General features: G+C 43.1%; 1 protein-coding gene across 2 annotated transcripts in view; it reads right to left on the reverse strand.

Moving 5' to 3' along the window:
- The window catches only part of cps1 (carbamoyl-phosphate synthase 1, mitochondrial), a 53653-nt gene that overhangs the window by 22527 nt on the left and 5920 nt on the right, over nucleotides 1–25206 (reverse strand). For both annotated transcript variants that reach the window (XM_047156282.2, XM_017470565.3), the window contains exons 10-28: nucleotides 24944–25085; nucleotides 24747–24824; nucleotides 24465–24563; nucleotides 24174–24269; nucleotides 23294–23483; nucleotides 23026–23183; nucleotides 22543–22671; nucleotides 21992–22136; nucleotides 21443–21653; nucleotides 19521–19719; nucleotides 18326–18502; nucleotides 17342–17460; nucleotides 14325–14466; nucleotides 14134–14199; nucleotides 12871–12934; nucleotides 11772–11953; nucleotides 8378–8572; nucleotides 6633–6700; nucleotides 4248–4323 (exon numbers count right to left, since the gene is read on the reverse strand). In XM_047156282.2, coding sequence (XP_047012238.1) covers nucleotides 4248–4323; nucleotides 6633–6700; nucleotides 8378–8572; nucleotides 11772–11953; nucleotides 12871–12934; nucleotides 14134–14199; nucleotides 14325–14466; nucleotides 17342–17460; nucleotides 18326–18502; nucleotides 19521–19719; nucleotides 21443–21653; nucleotides 21992–22136; nucleotides 22543–22671; nucleotides 23026–23183; nucleotides 23294–23483; nucleotides 24174–24269; nucleotides 24465–24563; nucleotides 24747–24824; nucleotides 24944–25085 — 2536 coding nt within the window. The remainder of the gene's footprint in view (nucleotides 1–4247; nucleotides 4324–6632; nucleotides 6701–8377; nucleotides 8573–11771; nucleotides 11954–12870; nucleotides 12935–14133; nucleotides 14200–14324; nucleotides 14467–17341; nucleotides 17461–18325; nucleotides 18503–19520; nucleotides 19720–21442; nucleotides 21654–21991; nucleotides 22137–22542; nucleotides 22672–23025; nucleotides 23184–23293; nucleotides 23484–24173; nucleotides 24270–24464; nucleotides 24564–24746; nucleotides 24825–24943; nucleotides 25086–25206) is intronic.

Below are 25206 nucleotides of genomic sequence, written 5' to 3' on the forward strand. Positions count from 1 at the left end.
ACACTTTGTACGAGAAACACAGGCTCCATTCCCTGCTTTTCTTCAGACATAATGCCTGGGAAGACCTGCGTGGCAACGATTTCACGTAAAACAATCCCTCAAAGACAAACGTGCTGTTTTCCCTGGAAAAGCATACTCGTTATTTGTTGTTTAGTTTTTGTTTATTTTTTTTTCTCCAAAAGGATGATTCGATATTTTTTTTTTTTAAATGAAACTCTGAAAAAGATTTCCATTGTCTTGATTATTATTGTTGTTGAGAGAACCATAAAAAAAGATGCATCAGCATTTCAAATAATAAATCATGTGTTAGGAAAACAGTCCAAGTCAAACTTACAAACAATTCTACACACAAACTTTAAAAGCTAAAACATTATAAAAGGTTAAAAAAAATTTTAGTTATGAGGTTATTTATGCCACATGGTTGCTAGGCTGTTGGTGTTCCAGGCAGTTGATATGATATTCTAAGTGGTTGCTATGGTTATAGTTATGAAGTTATTTATGCCAGGTGGTTGCTAGACTGCTGCTTGGTAGCTGCTGTAAGGTTGCTAGGTGGTTGATCTGGTGTTCCAGGTGGTTGCTAGGCAGTTGTTATGGTATTCTAAGTGGTTACTGGGGTGCTGCTAAATGGTTGCTATGGTTATAGTTCTGAAGTTATTTATGCCCAGTAGTTGCTAGGCTGTTGCTAGGTGGCTGCTGTGAGGTTGCTAGATGGTTGCTCTGAGGTTGCTAGGCAATTGCTATGATATTCTAATTGTTTACTAGGGTGTTGCTAAGTGGTTGGTACGGTTGTAGTTATGAAGTTATGGTTTTAGTTATGAAGTTATTTATGCCAGGTGGCTGCCATGATGTTAGGTGGTTGGTATGGTGTGCCAGTTGCTTTCTAAGATGTCCCTAGGCAGTTGCTATGGTATTCTAAGTGGTTACTCTGGTGTTGCTAAGTGGTTGCTACGGTTGTAGTTATAAAGTTATGGTTATAGTTATAAAGTGATTTATGCCAGGTGGTTGCTAGGTTGTTGCTCGGTGGTTGCCGTGATGTTGTTAGGTGGTTGGTATGGTGTGCCAGTTGCTTTCTAGGGTGTCTCTAGGCGGTTGCTATGGTACTCTAAGTGGCTGTTATAGTATGCCAAGTACTTGGCATAATTAATGCAGGTAATGAATGCTATGCTACACCATAATCTAACCCTAACCTTAACCTCAGTAACCAAAACCTCTTTCTTTCTTTCTTTTAAATTAAGCCTGCAGAACGAATTCTGTCCAGAACAAATTCCACACCAACACCACGAGTCCTGCCCGTCAAGCTGACCTGTCAAACAGCGGGAGATCATAAATCACAGCAGTCATAAATCAGCCGGCGTGACAGAAAGTCTAGGGCTGTGTCCTACTCGGATGAAAGAGGAGTGTAAATCTGGACTCGTAACATTCCATGATGGTCGGATGCACTACACGCAACTGTGCGTTTATTAAGAGCAGCTACTCGGTACCTAATAAACTGACAAGACAGAGGTGCGTGTGTTGGACGCTGCACATAACCTGGACTTGATAACGAATGGATTAGAACGAAGCTTTCATTGGGGAGATGTGTGTTTAAGATTATATATAATCAGACACCAGCATCAACATCAGGAACAACTGATAAAACACAGTATATCTGTATATTTCTAGAGAAACCATGAGACAAGTGGCCATGTATACCTAATAAACAGAACCTTAGTATTTTCCCGCTTTTTCCCCAAACTATTTCATCAGTGTGCAGTGTTTAAATCAGGTTTGAAATACCGTATGATTCACTGAACAGCGCGGGTAGTGGGTACGGTTTGTCCAATGTGAACGGTGTGTCGGTAAAAAAAAACAAAAAAAACAAGATTTCTCCAAACTGGACATGTTTGTAAATCATCTTCTGGCTGTTATTTCTTTTAAGCCATTAACCTTTCTCTAATGCCGTCAGTGTGTACCAGAGCTCCTGCTTCGGAGGGACATGGACAGTCAGGAATGCTATTGTGTAGCTCTGAATTTCAGGTTGAGTTTATGTTTACGTGTCGAAAATACCGAAACACTGAGTAGAGCGTAGCGAGAGAGAGCGAGAGAGAGCGAGAGAGACTAAGGTTAATAAAGGAAAGACAGAATGACAGAAAGGACGAGATAGCATGAGGTTATAAAATGACAGACAAAACAACAAACCAACAGAAGATAGGCGTGAGAGAGGTGGAGAAAGAGAGATGAGTCAAACAAATAAACAATGCCCTCAAGCCAGAGAAGAGATAAATGCAACTTAATTGAGTGCAAGCTCTGTGTGTGTGTGTGTGTGTGTGTGTGTGTGTGTGTGTGTGTGTGTTTCTGTTTACCCTGACAGCCTAACCATAATTGTTATTTTCAATATGTTTCAACATTAAAAACGTGGCCACAAACTGAAGCACGTTCCCCATAACGTGAAAGTTTGTGAACCCTTCAGAATTTTTTTCAAGATTTCTGCATAAATATGACCCAAAACTTCATCGGTTTTTCACACAATGAGACAAAAATGTTATACATGGTCATTTATTTATTGAGGAAAATGATCCAATATTTCATATCTGTGAGTGGCAAGAGTATGGGAACCTTTGTTTTCAGTATATGGTGTGAGCCTCTTAACTGACAGGTCCTCCATTAACTGTAACTAAACGTTTGGGGTAAGTGTTGATCGGTCCTGCACGTCAGCTTGGAGGAGTTTTATCCCGTTCCTCAGTACAGAACAGCTTCAACTCTGGGATGTTGGTGGGTTTCATCACATGAACTGCTTGCTTCAGGTCCTTCCACAACATCTCTACTGGATTAAGGTCAGGACGTCGACTCGGCCATTCCAAAACATTAACTTTATTCTTCTTTAACCGTTCTTTAGTAGAACGACTCGTGTGTTTAGGGTCATTGTCTTGCTCCATGACCCACTTTCTCCTGAGATTCAGTTCACAGCCAGATATATATATATACACATATATGGTATAATTCAGAATTCATTGTTCCGTCAATGATGGCGAGTCGTCCTGGTCCAGATGCAGCAAAACAGTCCCAAACCATGACACTACCACCACCATGTATCACAGTTGAGATAAGGTTCTTATGCTGGAATGCAGTGTTTTCCTTTCTCCAAACATAACGCTTCTCATCTAAACCAAAAAGTTCTATTTTGGTCTCATCCATCTACAAAACATTTTTCCATTAGCTTTCTGGCTTGTCCACGTGATCTTCAGCAAACTTCAGAAGTGCAGCAATGTTCTTTCTGGAGTGCAGTGACTTCCTCCTTGCAGTCCCGCCATGCACACTATTGTTGTTTAGTGTTGTCCTGATGATGGACTCATAAACATTAACATTAGGCAATGTGAGAGAGGCCTTTAGTCGCTTAGAAGTTACCCTGGGTTCCTTTGTGACCTTGTAGACTATTACACGTCTTGCTCCTGGAGTGATCTTTGTTGGTCTCCACTCCTGGGGAGGGGAACAATGGTCTTAAATTTCCTCCATTTGTACACAGTTTATCTGACTGTGGATGGGTGGGGTCCAAACTATTTAGAGATGGCTTTGTAACCTTTTCCAGCCTGATGAGCTTCACCGACTCTTTTAATGAGGTCCTCAGAAATCTCCTTTGTTTGTGCCATGATACACGTCCACAAACGTGCTGTGAAGATCAGACTCTGATAGATCCAAGTTCTTTAAATAAAAAAGGACGCTCACTCACTCGTTGTTCAGTCATTCATTCATTGTTGAATAAAACATACTTTGGGAGTATTTTTTTTCTACATTGTAACATAAACTGCTTGACGTGGTGCTTAGACAACAGTAGAGGTATGCTTTTGTTTTGGGTTCTCCATTTACAGTAATTTCCTTTCCGTTTCGCCATGTGCCATAGTTTTGGTTCTACTCCCATCTCCACCCCTGTCCTGCCATTGCTTTGTTCCCCTAATGTGTGCACCTGTTCTGTGCTTAGTCCGTAATCAGCTTGGCGATAGTTTCTTTGTCTCGTTGCAAAGTCGTTTTTCATGCACTTCTGTTCCAATAAGTTGTTTCATGCTTTCTGGCTTTTGACTCTTGCTCATGTGTCGGATTTGCCTCGAGACATATTACGCTGAGTACACGCGCTTGCGTCTGTCATTTTAGTAAGTGAAAAGTAACATAAATACTTCTCCACACTATTTCTTTGAGGATTTTATGGAATCGGTTCGTTCAAGTGCACTGCTATAAGACTTCTTTCTAGCTGATGGATGTGAAACACGACTCACCTGGGACACCTGGGTCGCCTCCTCCAAGAAGCGCTTCATCTCCCCCTCGCCGTAGGCCACGTTCATCGCGGAACCACTGACACCAGGAAGGAAAAAAAAAACAACCAAAAAAAAACACAAGAAAAACACCTGTAATAACTTCTTTACAGCAGACGCATCTGTCATGGGTAAATTAGTCCTCAGGGATATTCAGTGACACGACAAAATGCAGAACTAAAATTCTAAACAGGATGACGAGCAAGGCAGGAGAAACCAAACAGGAAGGAGATTAGGGTCAGCCAGACCTTCGAGCTTTTCGGATTCAGTGAGTTTTCACACAAAAACAAACACTTCTTTGTCAGTTTTTTTTTCTTTCTAACATTTCTGCCAACATTTGAGGCAGAATTTGAGAGTTTTGGTAAAATGTGAGAAATGAGAATCACCAGCCAAAATATCCTGACACTCTCCGCCTGAACAAAAAAACCTCACTAGTTTTTAACTTTCTTTGAATCCACTCAAGTAGACCAAAAGAACAAAACAACAGAAGCATTTTTATGCCAAACGTTTCACATAATACTATTTACTAACTTTTAACCCATCGTTTCTGTTTGCCACCAAAATTTTATTAACAAATAGTACCGAGTGGCCTTATAATTAACAAAATGGTGGCCTTTGACTTCTGCAGAGTGCTGCATACTCTGCTTTGTTGTAGAAATGACCAGTTTTGGGCGGATCAGCTTTTTAATATGCGGCTCGAGGACAGAACACGGTCTCGGCTAAAGATTTGGCAAATGCATTGCTGGACGTCGCGTGCTACGTTAGAAATCTTAAGAGCAAACGAACCTCGCCGCGATACGTTGCTACGTTACGTGACGTTCACTAGCGTGATTTCTGGGTAGCACACCTCAGCGTTTACTTGCCTGGTGGCTCGCTGATAAACTCATCATTTGTCCAATCCTGGTTAATGTACCAGGAATTCTGATTCTCTATAATGGTGTAAATCTATTCGTAGGTAAATTTAGGTTTGTCAGATAACTGTTCCTTGTATAATGCTCATTTCGTCTAGCATGAATCTTTTCAAAATGCCTACTAATAGACGATTGAAATAAGGCACACATTTTGCTGTAAACGACCTAAATAAATAAATAAGTAAATAAATAAATAACATGTCTACAGTTCAAGGAATAGAATATTACTAAATTATTCACAGCAACCACCGGCTTTTGTTTTTTTTTTTCTTTTCTTTTCTGTTTCCCAAGCTGCCCACCTACACAAGTCCTGCAAAGCATCCGCACAGCTGTCTGGATGAACTGCCTGAGCTGGCGGAAAGCCGATGGGTTCAGATTCAGAGCTGCAGTCCCTTTGTGTGCTACAGGCCTGAGGTTCATCTGGGGCATTATGGGTAGCAGATTTGTGTGGTGTTATTTGAGTATCAGGTCCCGCAGTGGAGTGAACAGCAGTGCTAAAAGCGCAGCTCACTCAGGAGCAGTACAGCCGGCATATCGAGGTATGGTACAGAGTTTTACAACAAGGCGTAAAAATTATTATTTTTTTTTATTATTAAAAATCCAACATTTCTGGAAATTCACAATATATTTAAAAGAAAATGAATAGTGTTTTTTTTAATCAGTGTTACTTATGGGACGACTTTGTTTTCAAAAATGTTAAATATGTTTTTCGGTAAAGAAAAACGGCTCTCCCTTTTGAGAACGCTCACAACGTAACAGTTTTGGGAAGTTTTCCATAATTACTGGCACGCCGACACTGTTATAAGCACACTGGTTGATTCCAGTCTCAATGCAGCAACATATACCAATCAGCCGTAACATTAAAACCGCCTGCTTAATATTGTGTAGGTTCCGCTTCCTTGTGCCGCCAGAACATCTCTGAGCCATCGAGGCATGGATTCCACATGACCTCTGAAGGTGTGCACTGAGACGTTAGCAGCAGATCCTTTAAGTCCTTTAAATTGCGAGGTGGGGCCTCCATGGATCAGACTTGTTTGTCCAGAACGTCTCACAGACACTCGATCGGATCAAGATCTGGGGAATTCAGACGCCGGGTCAAAACCTTGAACTCTTTATGCTCCTCAAACCGTTCTGTCGAAAGAGGTCGCTGCTATTAGGGAATACCGTTGCCATGAAGAGGTGTACTTGGTTTGCAACAATGTTTAGGTAGGTGGTACGTGTCAAAGTAACATCCACATCAATGCCAGGATCCAAGGTTTCCCAGCAGAACATTTCCCAGAGCATCACGCTGCCTCCATCGGCTCGCCTTCTTCCCACAGTGCGTCCTGGTGCCATCTCTTCTCCAGGTGTTAATGTTAGGGCCGATCGGTGTATGTAAATGAATTTATACATACATGCTAATTTAGTCCTAAAGCTAACTATCATATACTTTACTCACCTTAAAACATAAGAGGGCCTGAGGAGGCAAGGGTAACCCACTTTATTAGCGAACGCGAAGGCATCTTCCTGAAATGCACACAATGATAAATCAATCGTCAGGCAGCTTTGTTCTACACGACATCCAATAGCACACAACAGGAAACAGATACAGGCAGGGGGTAAAGTGTGTTTTCATACATGCTTTTAGTGCGTTCCATTTTGAGCTTGAAAGAGAAAATGGATGAGGAAGTAATCACCGCCGCCTGAATTTATCTCCAAAAACGTTTAGTTTCACGTAACCGGCAGTCAAATCTAATATTAAAAACGAATGAAAATAAAAAAAGAGACATTTTTTTTCCAGAAGCATTTTTTTTAAATCCCTGTGCTTGTTTTGAGTGTGTTCTATATTCACTGGAAATGATTGTCGCTCGACACGGATCATTCAATGACAGCCTACGTTACAAAAAAAAGAAATGAAAAAAAAATCAACGAGAAACTTCTAGCAAACAATCCTGAGGTCAAGGAGGTGCTGTGTACTTTAAGGAGAAGAAGTTGCTGATTCCCCTAACGAGCAGCGCACCAAGTCCAAGTAAACCGGCATGTCCCTGAGTGTGGCGTGAGTGAGTGAGTGAGCTCGGCTCGTTTCCGTAGCTGGGAGAAGTCTATTAAAATGCAGCGCTGCCATCTCTCTGCCTCGTACAACAGCACCGTCTCTGCCCAGAAGAGCCGGCGTGGCTAATGGACATGATGTCTGCTTCTACAAAACACGACACGTTTCAGCACTCTGAGTGTCTGAGGCCCGAGAGCACCCGGTGCTCCTCGGGAGAATCGGATAGTGCATGTTGTGCTTCAGAGATACAAAAATGCACAAGTGTTAAAAACGGAGCTAGCCTGTGTAACAAAATTGTTCATATGCTTGACATGACTCGAACAGGGATAAGCAATTTTATTTTTAAAAAATTATTTATTTTTTTTTGGCCGGCATTGGACCTTCCAAGAGGACAATGATCCCAAGCGTACCTCAAATTCCACCAAGGCTAGGTTGCTTAAGAAGTTCTGAAAGATTCTACAGGGCCATCATAGTCACCTGACTTGAACCCCATAGAACATCTCTGGTGGGATTTGAAGAAGACGCAAACCCAAGAATATTCCTGAACTGGAGGCCATTGCTCATGAGGAATGGGATAAGATTCCTCAGGAACGCTGCCAGAAACTGGTGTCTCATTTGCAATAGGTCATAACAGCAAAGGCGCTCTACTAAGTACTAAAGACGCTCGCCATGAAGGGGCTGAATCATTTTGAAACGGGAGAAATCATTATAAGTTGCATTTTCAGTTGAATTTGAGGAAACCGCTTTAAGCATTCGTTGTGTTGAACTATTTAAATTGCTGTTGTTTGATTTCTTCATCGCAAACAGCTGAAAGTGTAAATTTCGACAATAAACCTGATTTGCAATGGGTGTTGAATCATTTTGATTGCAACTGTATATATAATCCAGTAGCAAGGATGGTACAGAATAACCTTCACTTGCTCGTTGGGGTTTGATGCACTCATGTCTGTAAAGATGCTTTGAGACAGTTTGAATTGCAATAATAAAAAAAAAAATCACTATAAAAGATACATTCCAAAAATCTGGCTCAGTGCTGATCTATTTCACATCAACTCTCCATGCTGTGTTGCATGAGCTCATGAAATTGCACCCAAACCCCAAGAGAGAAAAAAAAAGGCAGCACATTAGTATTTTGATGTATAAAACAGTCTCACCAGTGAGCTCAGGGCTCTCCACGGCGCCTGAGCCACTCCCAGCTCGTCCAGGATGCTGGAGAATACTGATCTCTCCTCAGCCCGGTGGATCTGCAGTGGGTTCGTGCCCAGAATCTTCACGCCGTTCAGGTGCAGAGGCATGGCCAGGTTATTGGGGATCTGCCCTCCCACTGAGACTATGCAGCCCGTACATCCCTTCAGAAGAGATAAAGGATAAGGTCAGGACGTTTTCCAAAAGTCACGCTGACTGCTGGGGATTCACAGAAATCATCAGCAAGCGTGGAAGAATACCTCAATATGTAGCTCCCCCCGATAAACTGAGTATTTAAAGAATGAATAGCTTTGAATGTTGGCTCTTGGTTTGGGCTCTGGGTTTTGCCTGTGAAGGCCACGTCTGTTGTTAAAAAGGATAAACCAACACGAAGACCAGAGAGCTGTCTATGGGAGAAAAGCAAGCCATTTTGAAACTGAAGAAAGAGGGAAAATCTATCAAGAGGGAACTGTATAGCTACGTGTACAGATTACAGATTGCTGTTATTGCCTGATTTAATGATAATATGGATCAGTATGTTTTGTTTTTTTTTTTTACAATAGCAAGAGTGTAATATTAAAGGAGTGCAACATAACGGTTAAACAAATCAGAAGGATTTTCCAGGTGCTCCAATTTAGCACCCAAATATCCCTCAATGCAAAACAACAACAACAAAAAATCAGACCTGATCCAGCTACTCTTACTCGGGGCAAGGGTGGAGTGTGTTTCAGGATGAATAAGTGTGTTTAATGTGTAGTCTCATGCTGTACAATGCTGTGCTGGTAAGGACAGCGCTCCCATTCACTCCACTATAGACCCAAGGCAGGAATTCACAACTCCCGACATCCCAGTTCCTTCCTTCCATCTCTCTGATCCATCACTCCATGCATTACCATGGCAAAAGCATGCATGACCACTTCATTACTGAAGCACAGGTTTTGGCATATCCCCTAACCCTAACCCTAACCACCACCACCCCCTACCCTCCAGTGGTTTATACACTTCTGCAACACACTTCTAGTAATTACCCTGACACAGAATCTGGGAATTTCTATGAAGGGAAACAATGGATATTGAACTCTCACCTCCACTAAATAAATCAACAAAATAAATGCATAATCACCCTGTGATCTGTGATCACCACTTGTGCCAGCTTATAAAGGGAAAGGAAAAGTCAAGAGGTATCATCAGGCACGTGTAGACAATCTCAGCAGGAGGTTTGTTTTTTAGTATGAACATGTCTGAACGTGATCAGGGCTTTGCAGTCTCTATGGAGATAATGCCAGTTTGCCTTATGTCCCGAAGCAGCTCCTGCTGAGTTAATTGCTCATGAGATGAGAGTATCGGGTATATTAGCTACACAGACATTAATCAGAGCTCAGTTCTCTGTGAGAGCCTCATCGGTTTTATTTTGAACACTGTACTTCACTATAATGGGATTTTACTGGTAGGCTGGTGATAGTCTGACTCTTGTGGTTTAAAAGGTCAATGCAAAGATTACAAACTGTAGAAGAAAAGTTGGTGGAAATGAAAAATATTAATAATAACAAACAAAAAAAAAAAAATCAAGCTGTCAGTAGTTATCTTCAACTCTTCACTGTATGGGCTTGATTTGAAGAACCAGTCTGATCTATCATGTTGGTACAGGTGTACAGTTGGTATGCCTGAAACGATCTGATCCAAATATGGAAGTATAGTGTTCACTTGGGTGTTTTACAAATGAACAGTATCATAACAGAGCTGGGGTGTTGTTTCTCTTGTGATAAATGCAGTAACTGACTATAGCTCAGAAGTCATTTACTGTTTTTATCACAGGAGGAACAGCAGCAGAGTTCTTCAAATATGGCCCTCGAGGTCTACTGTCCTGCAGTTTACCTCCTATCTCATGCTCGCAATTTTTTTTATAGCAGAATGCTACTATAGAGGACTTATTTCTGAGAAAATTTCAGGTTTGTATCTGGTACCACAACAGAGATATTCAACCTGAAAGTTAGGGAAATTTTTTAAAAAGAATTGCACTCTCACCCCTATCAACAAAATAAATAAATAAATAAAATAAGAGAAGTCTCAAACCTGAAATGTTCTGCATACAAACTATACTTACCTAGGTATCCCCTAAAAAATTTAAGACTGAGACTCGAACCCTTCCCATTCTACATTGACCCTAAAAGTGGAACTGTGAACAATCATGAGTGTTGCATTAGGACTTATGTTCTAAGTAACAAAAGGAACAAAAATGTGTGTCACGATCTACCTTTTAGGCAGCATGCTTGGAGAGCCGGAGGGCGCGCGTATGCACGAGCAAGGTGTGCGAGTGCTCAGCAAGCGCCGGCTCTTCGAATGTTGACAACAGTGACATTGTTTACTATGGACACGTGCATTTGTTTTGTTTCTGTTCTGTCTCCTCCCTGTTCTGTCATTGGTTGTTGTTCGAGGGTGTGGCTTCATTGTTTTCAGCTGCCAGCACTTAACGCTGATTATGTTCGGGATATAGACCGCTCGCTTCCCTGTACACCTCGCAGAGTATTATAGTTAATATAGTTAGAATGTAGATATTCTGTACCACGATAGATTCATTTTAGTTTAACGATAGAATAGTTTACTTAGACCACACTGGTGTTTTTCGCTCCCAGTTCCCAGTCATAGTTTCATGTTTCTTGTTTTGTGTTTTGACCCTGTTTCCTGTGACCGCGACTTCAATATGCCTGTTTGCCGATCGCCCGACCCACTGCCTGTTTTTGACTACGCATCTGTTTCACGTTTTGGATTTGTCTGCCTGCCTCTTCAATAAAGCTCTTAACAGCAATTGCTTCTGCCTCCGTTCCCGATTCGTGACAATATGCAACATGTTTATAAAAGTCCATGTACCTTCTAATGTGCTCTAGAGATCAGTTTTTGTTCCAAGGAGCTATAGAGCCACCCTGAGTCGAGGTATTGAGGTTTATAATTTTAATCATCCTGATGCGTTCATGCTAAATACAAAATACCACTTTTTTTGTTCTGTAAAATCGCTCAGCGAATTTTGAGAGTTTTCCACTCCCACAATTACATTGTAATTTATTCTACGGTGGCTTAGTGCTTAGCATGTTTGCCTCACACCTCTGGGGTTGGGGTTCGAATCCCGCCTCCACCCTTGTTCTCCTCGTGCTTTGGGGGTTTCTTCCGGGTACTCCAGTATCCTCCCCAAATCCAAAGACATGCATTGTAGGTCGATTCCCAAATTATCCGTAGTGTGTGAATGTGTGTGTGTGATTATGCTCTGCGATGGGGTGTTCCCCCGCCTTGTGCCCAAGGATAGGCTCCGGCCTCCCCATGACACTGTGTCGGATGAGCGGTACGGAGAGTAGACCGTTGACCTCTTACCTCCTGATGGTTAATATCCAGAATGCGCTCGAGCGTCAGCTCCTCGAAATAGAGGCGGTCGCACTCGTCGAAGTCGGTGCTGACTGTCTCGGGGTTGTGGTTCACCACCACTGTGCGCTTGCCCATCTGTCTGAGGGCACGGATACTGGACACGGCACACCAGTCGAACTCCACGCTGCTGCCTGGAACACAAGCGAGTGTCAAACTGAGCCGACATTCACTCACAAACTATTAAATCCCTGTAGTGACTTTTCACACATAGACTACGGCAGGGAAACTGACTCTGACGGCACGAGGGTTTGAATACATCTAAATGAATACAATGTAGAAACATGGATTCAGGGATGTAGTAATTTAGTCCAATCGGTTTGGTCTAGAAGTGAAGTGGCCTGTAGAGAAACACTGAGTTCCAGACTTTAAAACCTTTCACCAAACTTCTTTGCGTCATATAATTAGCATGATGGCATTTCATTTTATTCTCCACTCTATTACTGGCTTCACTAAAAGGACCGAGAGACTGTGGGGTTTAATACATGAGACTAAACCTTGAGCAGTCAGAGTGTGCAATTTATTGCAGATTTGCTGCGGAAACATTTTCCGGCCTTTAAACTGTCCAATTTATTGGCTATCCCAATACCGCCATGTGCCTCATGCCTTGTGCCCAAACCATTAATAACCTAAATTACACTTCACCTGATCCGACTAGTCAAGGGTTTTGGGAGCAGTCCAATGTTTGAGCCATCTGTTTAAAGATTATTAGGTTACAGCTTTCAAGGGTCTCAATTTAGAAAATACAGAACTTTCCAAAACACTTTCTTTAACAAATAAAGCACGCTGTTATAGGAAAAGGATCAGAGATGGGGTAGTGAGATGAAGCGCAATTACTGTTACCACCCAAAAGAAGCACTTCCCACTTATACAACAGCATTTCACTAAAGCTAACCACTTTGTGTTAATTAAAGAGCAATTCCTTTTCCCTTTATAGTAGAGCTTAATGCTTTGCAACGTCCAGGAAGCAAGTTACTTACGTTATCGCAGCAAAAAAAGTCTTGCTTTTGTAAACATCTCTTTTTATTTTTTAAAAAGACCAATTACTCACCGATGTGATAAGGACCACAGCCTAAAACCATCACACTCTGATCTGTGAAGTCCAGGTCATGTTCCTGTTAGATCAGAACAAGCATGTGTTCACATTTTATGTCAAAACTATGTCATAAAATGACAAAAAATTGCAAAACCGTATGGTTTTTTCCCCCTAGGATCGTTTTGCTCAGTAATAGTAAATTCCAACAAACGATTAATAGTTAACAATGAAGAAAAATAGAACCATGAAACCTAGAACAGATATAGAACCCATACAGGAATACAGTGTGCTTGTGCTTTTGGAATTTTAACGCCGTTTTGCGGACAATTTGTTAGCTACATTGTATATCGTGATATGCATCGTGTACCACAGAAACGTCCTCGAGTATCACAATATGATATTTTAGTCATATCGCCCAGCCCTAGCGAGGGACCTAGCAACAGCCAGGTCAACAGAACTATAGCATTTAACCTTTTAACTTTTTATCCTTGAAACTGTTTAACTCTTTAACATTTTTCAATTCTACAACAAAGAAACGTTGTAGTATCGTTCAATCTAATCTTTTTAATATGTTTAGCGGGTTCTGTCGTATAATTTTACCCTTCTAGTTTCCTGGCAACGCTTTATTTTTTTATTTTTTTTCACAAAACGTATTACAATTAAAGGAACTACAATGTAGTAACAATTATATAATAAATAACGCAATAAAATGATACATTTGCATTACTATAAATTGTGTTGGATATTTTGTATTATTGGCTTTTATTTATTTATTTATTTATTTAGCTTATATCATGTTGTAAAATTCAGGTGTGTATTTACGAGTTTGTATATGTCTTATTGTTTCCATAGCAACAGCTCATTCACAGCTAATACAGTAGACGCTCTGTATGAAAGGGATCGAAATACATTCTTGAAGTTTTTTGTGAAGAGATGTTTGTTTAACATTGTTGTAAGGAGTCTCCAGTGTCAGTGCTTTGTAAGAATCAGACGTAAAGCTGATATGTTAAGTTTTCGAACATGGAACGAACTTCAGAATGGACCGGGGTGCATTTTTTTATATAATTTTTTTGGGGCTTGTTAACTTAAAGAAAGAAAGTCAAAGTGCCATTACCATATTATAGCTGCTATAATGTAAGTGATAACAGGAACTAACCTGTTTTGTGGAGCTTAAAGGTAACGATAAATGGATAAAAGGTATGACGTCATTTGTTTACTGTAACAAGTTCAAAAGTTCACATCTGCCTATTTATCACGCTGATTAGCTCAGTGTTTCACCTGGCCATGGTAGGTACAGTACAGATAGTTCGTGACAGCAGGATATTCCGCAGCTAGCGTGTCGATCTGAAACACAGAGCGGTCGATATCATTAGTAATCATCAGCTGTCTTTCTTTCATTAATTTTTTTTTTTTTTTAAAAAGGGGACTGATAGTAGTGGTGGTGGTTATTAGAGCATGATGTCCTTGACCTGTTTGACCCAGGGCTGGATGTTGTGGCTCAGTCTCAGGGAGCGTGTCTCTGCCTCGGACGCCCTGAGAGCCTGGCCCAGCTGTCGGTCCGAGAAACCCTCCTGCTTGGCCTTCAGCAACAGATCGGCTGGAATGGTGGAGCTGAGAAATCACACAGAAGACTAGCGTTATGCACACTTAAACAAAACAAAATCAGCTTATTAGCATTCTAATAACATCTCATTGCTAAACAATTTCTCACTGTTGCAGACAGAATGCCAATCACACACCGATTTTGATGAATGTTTCATATTCATTAACGACTTCATTAATAAGGAAGCAATTGAATATAAATCCATATATCAAGACGAATAAGACTAGCCTTTTGAGTGAAACAAAACTACTGGCTCCCTACGAATGGAGGAACAGGTAGCGCGTGTCTGCAGTAGCCGACACGCTGCGGTGGATTGAGCTGCATTACTGGAAGATTTTTGAGAACGCCTCAGTTCTCAAGAGGACGTGCTCTTTCACCGTTCGGTCGCCATTTTGATGTTCTCAGCTCTCTGTGAGCATTGCCTTTTATGGAGTTTTGTGGGTGTGGCTAAACGCGAATTGAATGTGATGTGAACCAGCTCGTTAATTTATACGCATGTATATATATATATATATATATATATATATATATATATATATATATATATATATAAAATGTTACCAAAACATTTGTAAATCTGGCAGGAATTTTTTGTTTGGCTCGTAAAAAACTTTTAGACACAACTGTATTCAACTTTATTATTGATAAACATTCCCGTCCATTTGAGTGCTCGCTCATTTGCATAGCGCATGTATGCTGTACATAAACTTAACTCATCTTACATTTTTGGTTAAATGATGAAGGAATATCTTTCTGTAATTTTATAAATGTTTTCAGAGATAACATGGGGTGCTCTATATATATATATATATATATATATATATATATATATATATATATATATATATATATATATATAAAATTCCATAAATCATAATTTCACAGAGGCAGAATGTTCACATTCAAATGGTATAATCCAAAAAAAAAAAAAGGCCCTACGCCACCACAAGATTGGTGTAATTACAGTCAGCCTGGAGTATGTGCAAACACACACACACACACACACACACACACACACACACACACACACACACAGACACATGCTATTATGTTCTAGTGGGTGGTTTCCACTGTCATCGCTGCTGCTGCTTAACTGCCTTTGTTGCTGCAACACCAGAAATCCGGCCCGGCAGCTTCCGCTGTTCCCGTTCAGCTTGAGACATTAATTTATTCCGCGAATGCCGGAGCGCAGACTCGGTGTGTGAACACGGTGCGACAGGCCTTGCGCTTCTACATTCCAAACGAATGTGCCATGCGATTATGGTAATGAAAACAGAAAGTCTCCGTATTTTGACTCCCCCTCAGCGGCGAGCGAGACTCGCGGCGAGCGAGACTCACGGCGGGAGACGCAGTGGCGTGGGGCAGCGGGTCTGTTACGCTCCGCGGTGTCGGTCTCTGTGGACGCACGATCTCGTCAGCTATCCCACACACCAACTGTGAGCTTTTACTACAGACAAACTCAGAGTTAGTCGCTGGCCCGTGTGGTGCAAACGACGGCTCATACGTAAAAACAAAACGGGTCGTTCAAAAAGCCAAGAGTCACCCTGCTTTACAAACATTCTTAATGTTTAAAATCCTAGCAGGCAAAGATTCGAAACAGAATTTTACCACACACATATACACACACACACACACAAAAAAAACCATTAGCGCGTGCCAGTGGACAAGAAAACAGTCTGGCAAAAGTCAGGAATAATAAGGATCTGCTCTGATTTCTGTTGGTTTGTTTTGGCTCACACAGACCAAGGCTTGTGAATTCGCAGGGATCGGACATCTAACACTAAGAATAAACACAGCCGATCCTTTTTTCCTGTGTTGAGACATCTAAAAGGACCTTTTTTTCGCCCCCTGCCTTCTGAATTCAAATCGTGGTGGTTGGTCTGCCCTCTTTGTTTGATTTCCGGTCTCGCCTCATAAGCATGCGCGTCGAAAGTCTTTTTTTCTAAAATCAGGTCGGCGTTTACAGTGTGTCAGGAATGGAACGGAGAGTTCGGACGGGTGCGGATGCGGTTAGAGCGTTTATCAGATCGGCGTGTGGACGAATCCGAAACGTGACTCGATCTCAGGGACGGGAAAACAGCCAGCGGGTCAGAGACTAGGTAACCCAGAAGAGCGTTAACGAGGAAACGGAACAGTATCGAGAACGGGGAAATCAAAAACGTGGAACAAAAGGCTCGGTAAAGGCGGGCGGGTGAACGCTGAACGCTGAGGAACAAATACGAACAAAGGTTGAAATATACGAACGGATTAAGGGGCGAACTGAAAACAGGTGAGAGTAATGAGGGAAAATTCCTGACACCGTGTCAGCCATTTTGTCCCGAAATGCAGCTAAACTGCTAGCTGAAGAAGAAAGTGACAGTTTGAGTCGCTGAAATAATGAATTCCATCGAGACTGATGAATAATAGAGGCACTTTGTTAAACATTTCAGTGCCGCATTTTAATGAAGTTTTAGAAGCCGGGCTTCCTGAGTAATCGAAAGCTGAAATAAGGTATGAAACCGAAAAATCTAATCAAAGTCTCTCTTATACAGGATCCAGAAGTGTCACACCTGTCAGTCAGAGCAATGCTAGCCAATAGCAGGGTTATGTCAGCTCATAAACCTGATATTCACTCAAGTATAAGATAAGCCCCCCCCCCAGCACCCCATGCTGTGGCCTGATTGGTCGAGTGCTACAAACTTGCCGGTAAGACTTTCTACGAATGTCATACTCACAATAAACAATGAAAACTTTCATATCATGTTGGAATGCGTTCGTTATACAAATCTTTATAATGGTTTATGCAAATGCGTTATGCTTTATGACTTAATATGATCGTGTTCATAACATATTTATATTTATACATGTTTCCCAAACGAACGTTATGTGTTGTCACGTGCTCACCTGGTGTACTGACGCAGGTGCTGCTCCAGCTCTGTAATGCGCCTCAGTTTGTGAAGAAACCATTTATCGATTGCTGTGAGCTCGTGAATCCGATCCACGCTGACTCCGTCATGCAGCGCCTAGAGGAGGAAGGAAAAAGGAAAAAAAAAAGTCAACACATGCTGCTTAAACTCTGATCAAAACAAGTTAATCAGCGCTCCTATACAAATCACAAGAAGACACCGGTTGTTTTAGAAAATAGGAATCAGCAACCATACTGTTGGGTCGTTGTTAAACGAGGGATAATGGGCTCCTGATTGCGAGTGGTAAGCTCTTTGCGTCCGATGAATATAAAACGTCGACACAGATGAGCCGTGACCGCTCGGGCGCCCGGCGAATCGGAAGCCGGCCCTCGCTCAAGTGCAGAGAGACCGCGGCATGGCAATTACCTGCGAAGCTAACCTTGAGAGTTATTGATATACCCCGGCTTGATGCAATTTGGGCCGTTTGTTCTTAATAATACATAATTTCATCCGGCACTCGTGAAATATTTGCTTTCACACAGCAACGATATGCGGTATATTCGATTATTTTCAAGGTTAAAGACGGTTATAGGGTTTGGAAAATAATTATTTGTGATTATGTTAGGAATAATGAAGCGGACCTGCAACTGAAAAGGAACATTTAGGCGAACAGGATGTGGCACTTTTAACAGGTGTACAGGAAAATGTTACTGGCGGCAGCTTCTGTACGCTCGCAGTCTGACCTCGCAAACACATTCGCAGAAAGTGCTGAAAATAAACAGAGATAAATAACAGGTGCAAATGAGAGCGTTTAAAAATGCTACCTGTAGTGTGTTGATGATGTCTGGGTGCGAGGCGTTATCGTTATGTGAGCTGGTGAGTGTAAGAGCATATGCTGAGCCGCCTACACCAGTCGAACCAGAATAAACCTGAATATAAATGTGCGAGAGTTATTGAGCAGCGCGCGAGTCCGGAGCGCTACCTTGGCCAGGGAGAAAATGCGAGTGCTGGAGGGAACAGCGAGCTCCTGGTGCAGGTCATGCTGCCCGCTCCAGGGTCGCTTCAGAGGCAGGTGGGGCACAAAGCCGTCCACAGAGGGGTGGCACATCCGCAACGCCTTCTGGATGCTCTCTTCGAAGGTACGACCCACTGCCATTACCTGAGAGGAGAGGAGAGAAGAGGAGAGAACAGAAGAGAAGAGAAGAGAAGAGAAGAGAAGAGAAGAGAGAAGAAGTGAGGAGAGAAGAGAGAAGAAGTGAGGAGAGAAGAGGAGAGAAGAGAAGAGAAGAGAAGAGAGAAGAAGTGAGGAGAGAAGAGGAGAGAAGAGAAGAGAGAAGAGGGGAAGAGAACAGAAGAGGAGGAGAGAAAAGGAGAGAAGAAGAGAGGAGAGGAGAGATGAGGAGAGGAGAGAAGAAGAGAGGAGAGATGAGGAGAGGAGAGAAGAAGAGAGGAGAGAAGAGAAGAGGAGAAGAGAGTAAAGAAAAGAAGAGGAGAGAAGAAGTGAGGAGAGAAGAGGAGAAGAGAAGAGGAGAGAAGAGGAGAAGAGAAGAGAGTAAAGAAGAGGACAGGAGAGGAGAGAAGAGGAGAAGAGAAGAGAGTAAAGAAGAGGAGAGGAGAGAAGAGGAGAAGAGAGGAAAGAAGAGGAGAGAAGAAGTGAGGAGAGAAGAGAAGAGAAGAGGAGAAGAGAAGAGAGTAAAGAAGAGTAGAGGAGAGGAGAGAAGAGGAGAAGAGAGGAAAGAAAAGAAGAGGAGAGAAGAAGTGAGGAGAGAAGAGGAGAGGAGAAGAGGAGAGAAGAGGGAAAAGAAGAGGAGAGGAAAGAAAAGAAGAGGAGAGAAGAGGAGAGGAGAAGAGAAGAGAGGAGAGCAGAAGGAGAGGAGAAGAGAGTCAGAGAATGAGGTTGGTGTAGAGCAACACGTTTAGAACATCACCTCCTGGATCTATTCACGCTTTTCAGAAACCCAACAGTGTGAGAACAGCCGGGATCTGAACTCCCAACCTTCCGGTCACTAGAACAGAAGCTCAGCAGACTGTGTGTGTGTGTGTGTGTGTGTGTGTGTGTGTGTGTGTGTGTGTGTGTGTGTGTGTGTGTGTGTGTGTCTGTGTGTGTGTGTGTGTGTGTGTGTGCGCGTGTTTGTGTGTGCCTGCGTGGGTAGGTCTGGAGACCTGGAGTCTCTCACCTCTCCTACGCTCTTCATGGCACTGCCGATCTCCTGTGACATGCCCTGGAAGCGGTCCAGATCCCAGCGAGGAACCTTCGTCACAATGTAGTCGAGACTGGGCTCGAAGCAGGCCGTGGTCTTTCCAGACACCGCGTTCTTAATCTCGGGCAGAGTAATGCCCAGAGCCAGCTTCGCTGCTACGAACGCCAGCGGGTACCTGAGGCAAGACGCAGATGCAGCAGTGTTCATTCACTTTACTGTCAGATGGATCACAGCGCCGATTATTTAGGAACAAAAATCGTTTCACGACAAAAGAACGAGAAAACAGCCACTTCCTTTCACACCGCACGCGTGCTGTTACAGGAAGATGATTGTTCTAGAATAACAGCGCATCTTAAACACGCAACACTTCTTATCCGTTTAGAGTTACGTCCAACGTTCCCGTTCTCCTGCAGTTCCTGCCGTCGCTCGCTTTAATCGCCTCTCTTTCTTCTCTCTCGAAGTTAATAAGACAAAATCGCAGCTCGCCACGTTACCGAGAAAAACGTAAACTCGTAAAAACGTCGCAAAGTCTCCGCTCTACCTCGGACCGTTACGGAGCGCTGGCGTTGACGTCTCCTTCCGTGCGGACGAACTCGCACGTCTTGCAATAGAGTGAAAAACGATAACGTGTTCGAATGAGTGTATTGATGGAAACGTGAACCGACCGTCTCGGTATCGGAACCGAGAATCCGGCGCCATGTGTAGTCCTTTATGCGACTCAAAATACATACGTATGTACATTGAAACGTGTCGAAACGTGTCCGATTGCGCTGTGATTGGTCAGAAACTACTAAACCAAAAAAAAGTTCTTTTTTTTTTTAAATCGTACATTAGCTAGCTAGCTAACTTTACTAAAGACTCAGTTATGTTTAATGAATAGCGGAAGCCAAAACTTGTGCACGTGAATAATTGTAATTTATCGTACCTTCTCGTAACATCATTTCAACGTCTCTTTAAGCTTGTGAGACTCTAAGACAAACTCACTCTCTCTCTCTCTTTCACACTTTCCAAATAAGCAAGAAAAAAAAAACCCATTGTTTCATTCCATGCGATTTTCTGTTCTCTTCTAAGCAGTTTGACTTTCAAATGCCTTTCTAAATATACGGATTCGTTTCGCACCGAACAGCCTGAGCGGTGGGCGGGCGTTTTTTTGCAAAGTCTGGCATCCGAACGTGTTCCAACATTTCTGGCAGGAGTCGTTTCTCAATATTTCTGCGACGACAAACACAAAAGCCGGCGTGCTAATCGCTCGCGTTCCAACTTTCTGAAAGTTGCGTCGGTGAGACTCGTGACATCTTTCTCTCCTTTTTCCCCCCTTTGATCCGCGATACCTGCGACTGTCTAGTTCACGTAGAGAAGCCACGCGGCGCGGCGCTCAAAATACCTGCAGCCATGACTGCACTTCGTTTTACGCTACGGTCCATAATTAGCAGTGAATATGTACTTTTGTATTTTTTTACTGATTTCGAGCTCTGTAGTTTTTTTTTTTTTTTTTTTATCCTTTTGGGAAATCGTTCTAGAAACATAGTAAACACGTCGAATTTGCTAACTTATCCGCCACGTGTAACGCTTGAAATGACATGAATAGAAATTTCTAGATGTGGGTTTAATAATAATCTCGTAACGGCTTTATTGTGATCTTTAAATAGGAAATACTAACGACTTTATAAGCTATTAAAAAAAATAATAATAAATGACACGATTGTCATGTCGGTCCGCGTATTCTGTCCCTACCGTCTCTGATGCTTCCACGTCAACGGCGTGAACTACTGTATGCATAGGTGACCGATAAAGAAGCATGCGCGTAACCCAACTCGGAGTACACGAAAACGTTCCCTGACGTGACTTTCGGACGAGCGGTAATAACGAAACGCTGTGAAAGGTCGACCCTGCGTTACCCCGTAGCTTTCGATGCCAGCGCTGAGCTTCTGGACAGCCGGGCGTTGACCTCGATGATGCGGTACTGCAGAGATGTCGGGTGCAGGGCGTACTGGATGTTGCATTCTCCTACGATGCCGAGGTGGCGCACCACTTTAATGGCCGTCTCCCGCAGCATGTGGTACTCCTCGTTGGACAGCGTCTGGCTGGGTGCCACCACGATGGAGTCACCTGAGACAGGAACGGAGAACAGGAGCTGATTCATCTTATAGTGAAGAAAAACCCTCAGGTTCCTGTTATTCTAGTCACAAAGAAACATCCTCGCGTTTCCTCTCGGGCCAGGAAGTTAACGTAACGCTTTACTTGTTTATGGCTGTTCATTTCTTAGATGCTCAGGAGTCGGTTTTTGCCTTGTTACTGCTTTCACGTTTTTTACTTTACAGTGATTATTCCAGTGATCTCGGGTCTATAGGTTCCGACCCTGAAATAATTTTTAAGGACGATTTTAACGATTGTGTCCAGCCATTCATAATCCGAGATATAAAACGACAATAAACAGTGCGCCGCACCTGTGTGGATGCCTAAGGGGTCGAAGTTCTCCATGTTGCAGACGGTGACGCAGTTATCGGCGGCGTCTCGGACCACCTCGTACTCCACCTCCTTCCAGCCCAGCAGAGACTTCTCCACCAGGATCTGTCTGCTCATGGCTAAAGCCTGCCACACAACACACACACACAATTTTTTTTTACACATCTCTTTCCAGCTCAGATAATCAGGGGCTCGGTAATTAGGTCATATAGAAGCAGGAGCGCTAAATGAGGAGAAAAAGTGTGGTCCTCGGGCTTGGGACTCACGAAACAAGCATTCCTCAGGGGCCGCTGGAACGACGCGTCTTATTAAAGGTATATTTCAAGCAGAAATCTAATGGGGGTGGTGTCAGCATTACCACGAGTAATCGAGGCGTTCAGCACTTTTCTAAGGAAAACTAAACCTCGATCGGGGCTTATATCTCCCAAACAGCCTGATTTGTACGTGAATGCCCTGTAGCAGAGCGTGATCTTTTTACAAACCACCTCGGGAGCGCTGAAACGTATCGTAGATGTAGTTAAAAGCGATATACCTTGCGTGCAGTCTCTTCCAGTTTGTGTTTGTCGCTGCAGAGTCCGGAGCCCAGGCCGCCGAGGGCATACGCCGAACGCACCATCACCGGATATCCGATTTCGTCTGCCGCCTTCAGAGCGTCTGGCACCTGACGGGACAACGTTAATTGCGACGATTACTCTTGGATTCCTTTCACAAGCAGCGTTGCATTTACTTCACGGTTCCCTTCGATCGTTCTTCGACTTATCTACGTTACGCTTCCTTTAGATTAAATCACTGTAGCATAAGTAGAGGGAACCGGGACATAGAGTCTATATTACTTAAATGCTTAAATATTGTCATAAATAATCTTAGACGTGGGAGCATTAATGTAAACACACAGACATTTTATTTATTGATTGATTTATTTATTTTAGATCTCTGCTGCAGCCCTTTAAAAGCGGGTGATTGGGAATATGGTGTTTACGTGGCGAGCGAATAGAGAGATGAGAGCAGGTCTCACCGATGCCACGGCCACGCTGGGGGCGATCCGCTCGTCGATCTCCTTCAGCTTGTCGGCAAACAGCTGTCTGTCCTCTGTGGCGATGATGGACTCGACAGGCGTGCCCAAAACTTTCACGCCGTACTGCTGCAGCACGCCGCTCTGAAACAGCTCCACTCCTGAACGCACGCACGCACACACACACACACACACACACACACAGAACAACGCTTCACGTTTGCCTTTCGCCTCATTTTATTCGTTAAACCGAAATCCTCGAGGGTCTCACCGCAGTTAAGCGCCGTTTGTCCGCCCATGGAGAGCAGGATGCCGTCCGGCCTCTCGGTTTTGATCACCTCTGCCACGAACTTTGGCGTGATGGGCAGGAAGTAGACCGTGTCCGCCTGCTTGGTCCCTACCTCGTTGGTCTGCACTGAGGCAATGTTCGGGTTCATCAGCACCGTCTTCAGGTTCTCTTCCTGCGAGCACAATGTACCGTACTGGATGTTTCTTCTGCTCCAGTGCAACAGGTCTAACTAGCAAAAGCTGCTAAGAAATCTCCTCAACAAATAATTCACGTTAATTAATATTAGTCTGGCTAGCACAGCTCCTGGTACTCGTCCTAGACTCATAAATCATCCTAAAAGACCTGGAATATACGAAAGCAGACCGTTTCGGGACAAAGTGACCATGATGATATACTGACTAATCCTTCGCCGTTCTGGAATATGCGCCCGATACTAATTATATACGTATTGGTGATGCCAACAGTGCTCTGTGTCGGCGTTTGATTGTGTGGGCGGTTCACATTGATGTAGTTATAAATCACACATTAAAGGAAACGTGGCTGTAGAGTAAACACAAATTTAAAAAATAGAGCGATATCATTACTTACAGAAGGCCCACTATAATTGTCGTTTATTTACACATCTCACGAGTTGGTATAGCCGTTTACACTAATTATGGATACTGCAATACACCATTGGTCAGATGTTAATCAGCTCCCAAGAACCCTGATGCGTTATCCGTCTCGGTGTGGTTCTTTAAGCAGGCGTGGACCCAACGGGCCAAAAGTATCGATTTTGCGTAGGCAAACGGACTAATAGGTGTGAAAGCAATAGGTGTGAGTTTCGTTGTGATGTGTGGCACGTTCTGTTTGAAGGTCTTACCTTCATGGCTTTCACAGCCTGCGAGCCTGAGTAGTCAAACTCACCGGCCTGGCCGATGGACAGACCACCGGAGCCCAGCACCAACACTTTAGACACCTGCAAAAAAAAAAAGGGCATGACATGACCAAATCAAAATTCACTCAGAAAATCCATAAACATTCATATCTGAAGCTAAAATCTATTCTGTGTTTTAACTGTACACTATGAAGGTGCTCAACATCCAGATTTCTGTCGCTCTCGGGTGATCTCTACAGTACAGTACGTGTGTGCGTGTGGCTGTGGCGCCATCACCTGGGCTCTCGGCGTAACTGCGGGTTTCTTCGGCATCACGGTCACAATGCTGTTGTTTCGCCCGTTCTTTATCAGCGATAGGAACACATCGAACAGGAACTGCACAGAGATGAAAGACAAATGAATAAAAAACGTGTGTGTTAATACGTCCTGTGCAGGAAGCGTCCGTGTTATCTCTGAACAGGCGCGGCATAATTGAATCGAGTCTGACACGGAGCATGAAATGAAAGGTTCGGGATGTAATTACAACAGAACAAAGCGATCAATCGGCGTGTGAAGTACCTCTGTATCAGTGGGGCCACCTTTCGCTTCTGGATGGAACTGCGCCGTGAAGATAGGCTTGGTGTTATGCATGATGCCCTAAATGAGGCCGAAAGAAAAGCGGTGTTTAGTTTATGTTTAGCTTTACTGAATATATCCGTTCGTCCCAAATCATAATTCAAAGACAAATCGCATTGCTAATAATGTGCAGACCAGACCTCGTTGGTTCCGTCGTTGGCGTTGATGAAGAGCGGACTCCAGCCTAGAGGCAGAGACTCGCTGTCTATTCCGTAGCCGTGATTCTGAGCCGTGATGAAGGCTTGTCCCGTCGTCACGTTCAGCACCGGCTGGTTCTGTCCCCTACACGTACGGTACAGACAAGAGACAGACATGAGTGTTCAGTCTACTGAGCAAGACTGGGTCGTTTACAAAGAAGCAAAAAACGTTTTGCACTTGTTTTGTGTTGTCTGCACACTTTCTT

The sequence above is a fragment of the Ictalurus punctatus genome, chromosome 6, assembly GCF_001660625.3.
Source record: "Ictalurus punctatus breed USDA103 chromosome 6, Coco_2.0, whole genome shotgun sequence".
In the NCBI taxonomy this organism is placed as follows: Eukaryota; Metazoa; Chordata; class Actinopteri; order Siluriformes; family Ictaluridae; genus Ictalurus; species Ictalurus punctatus.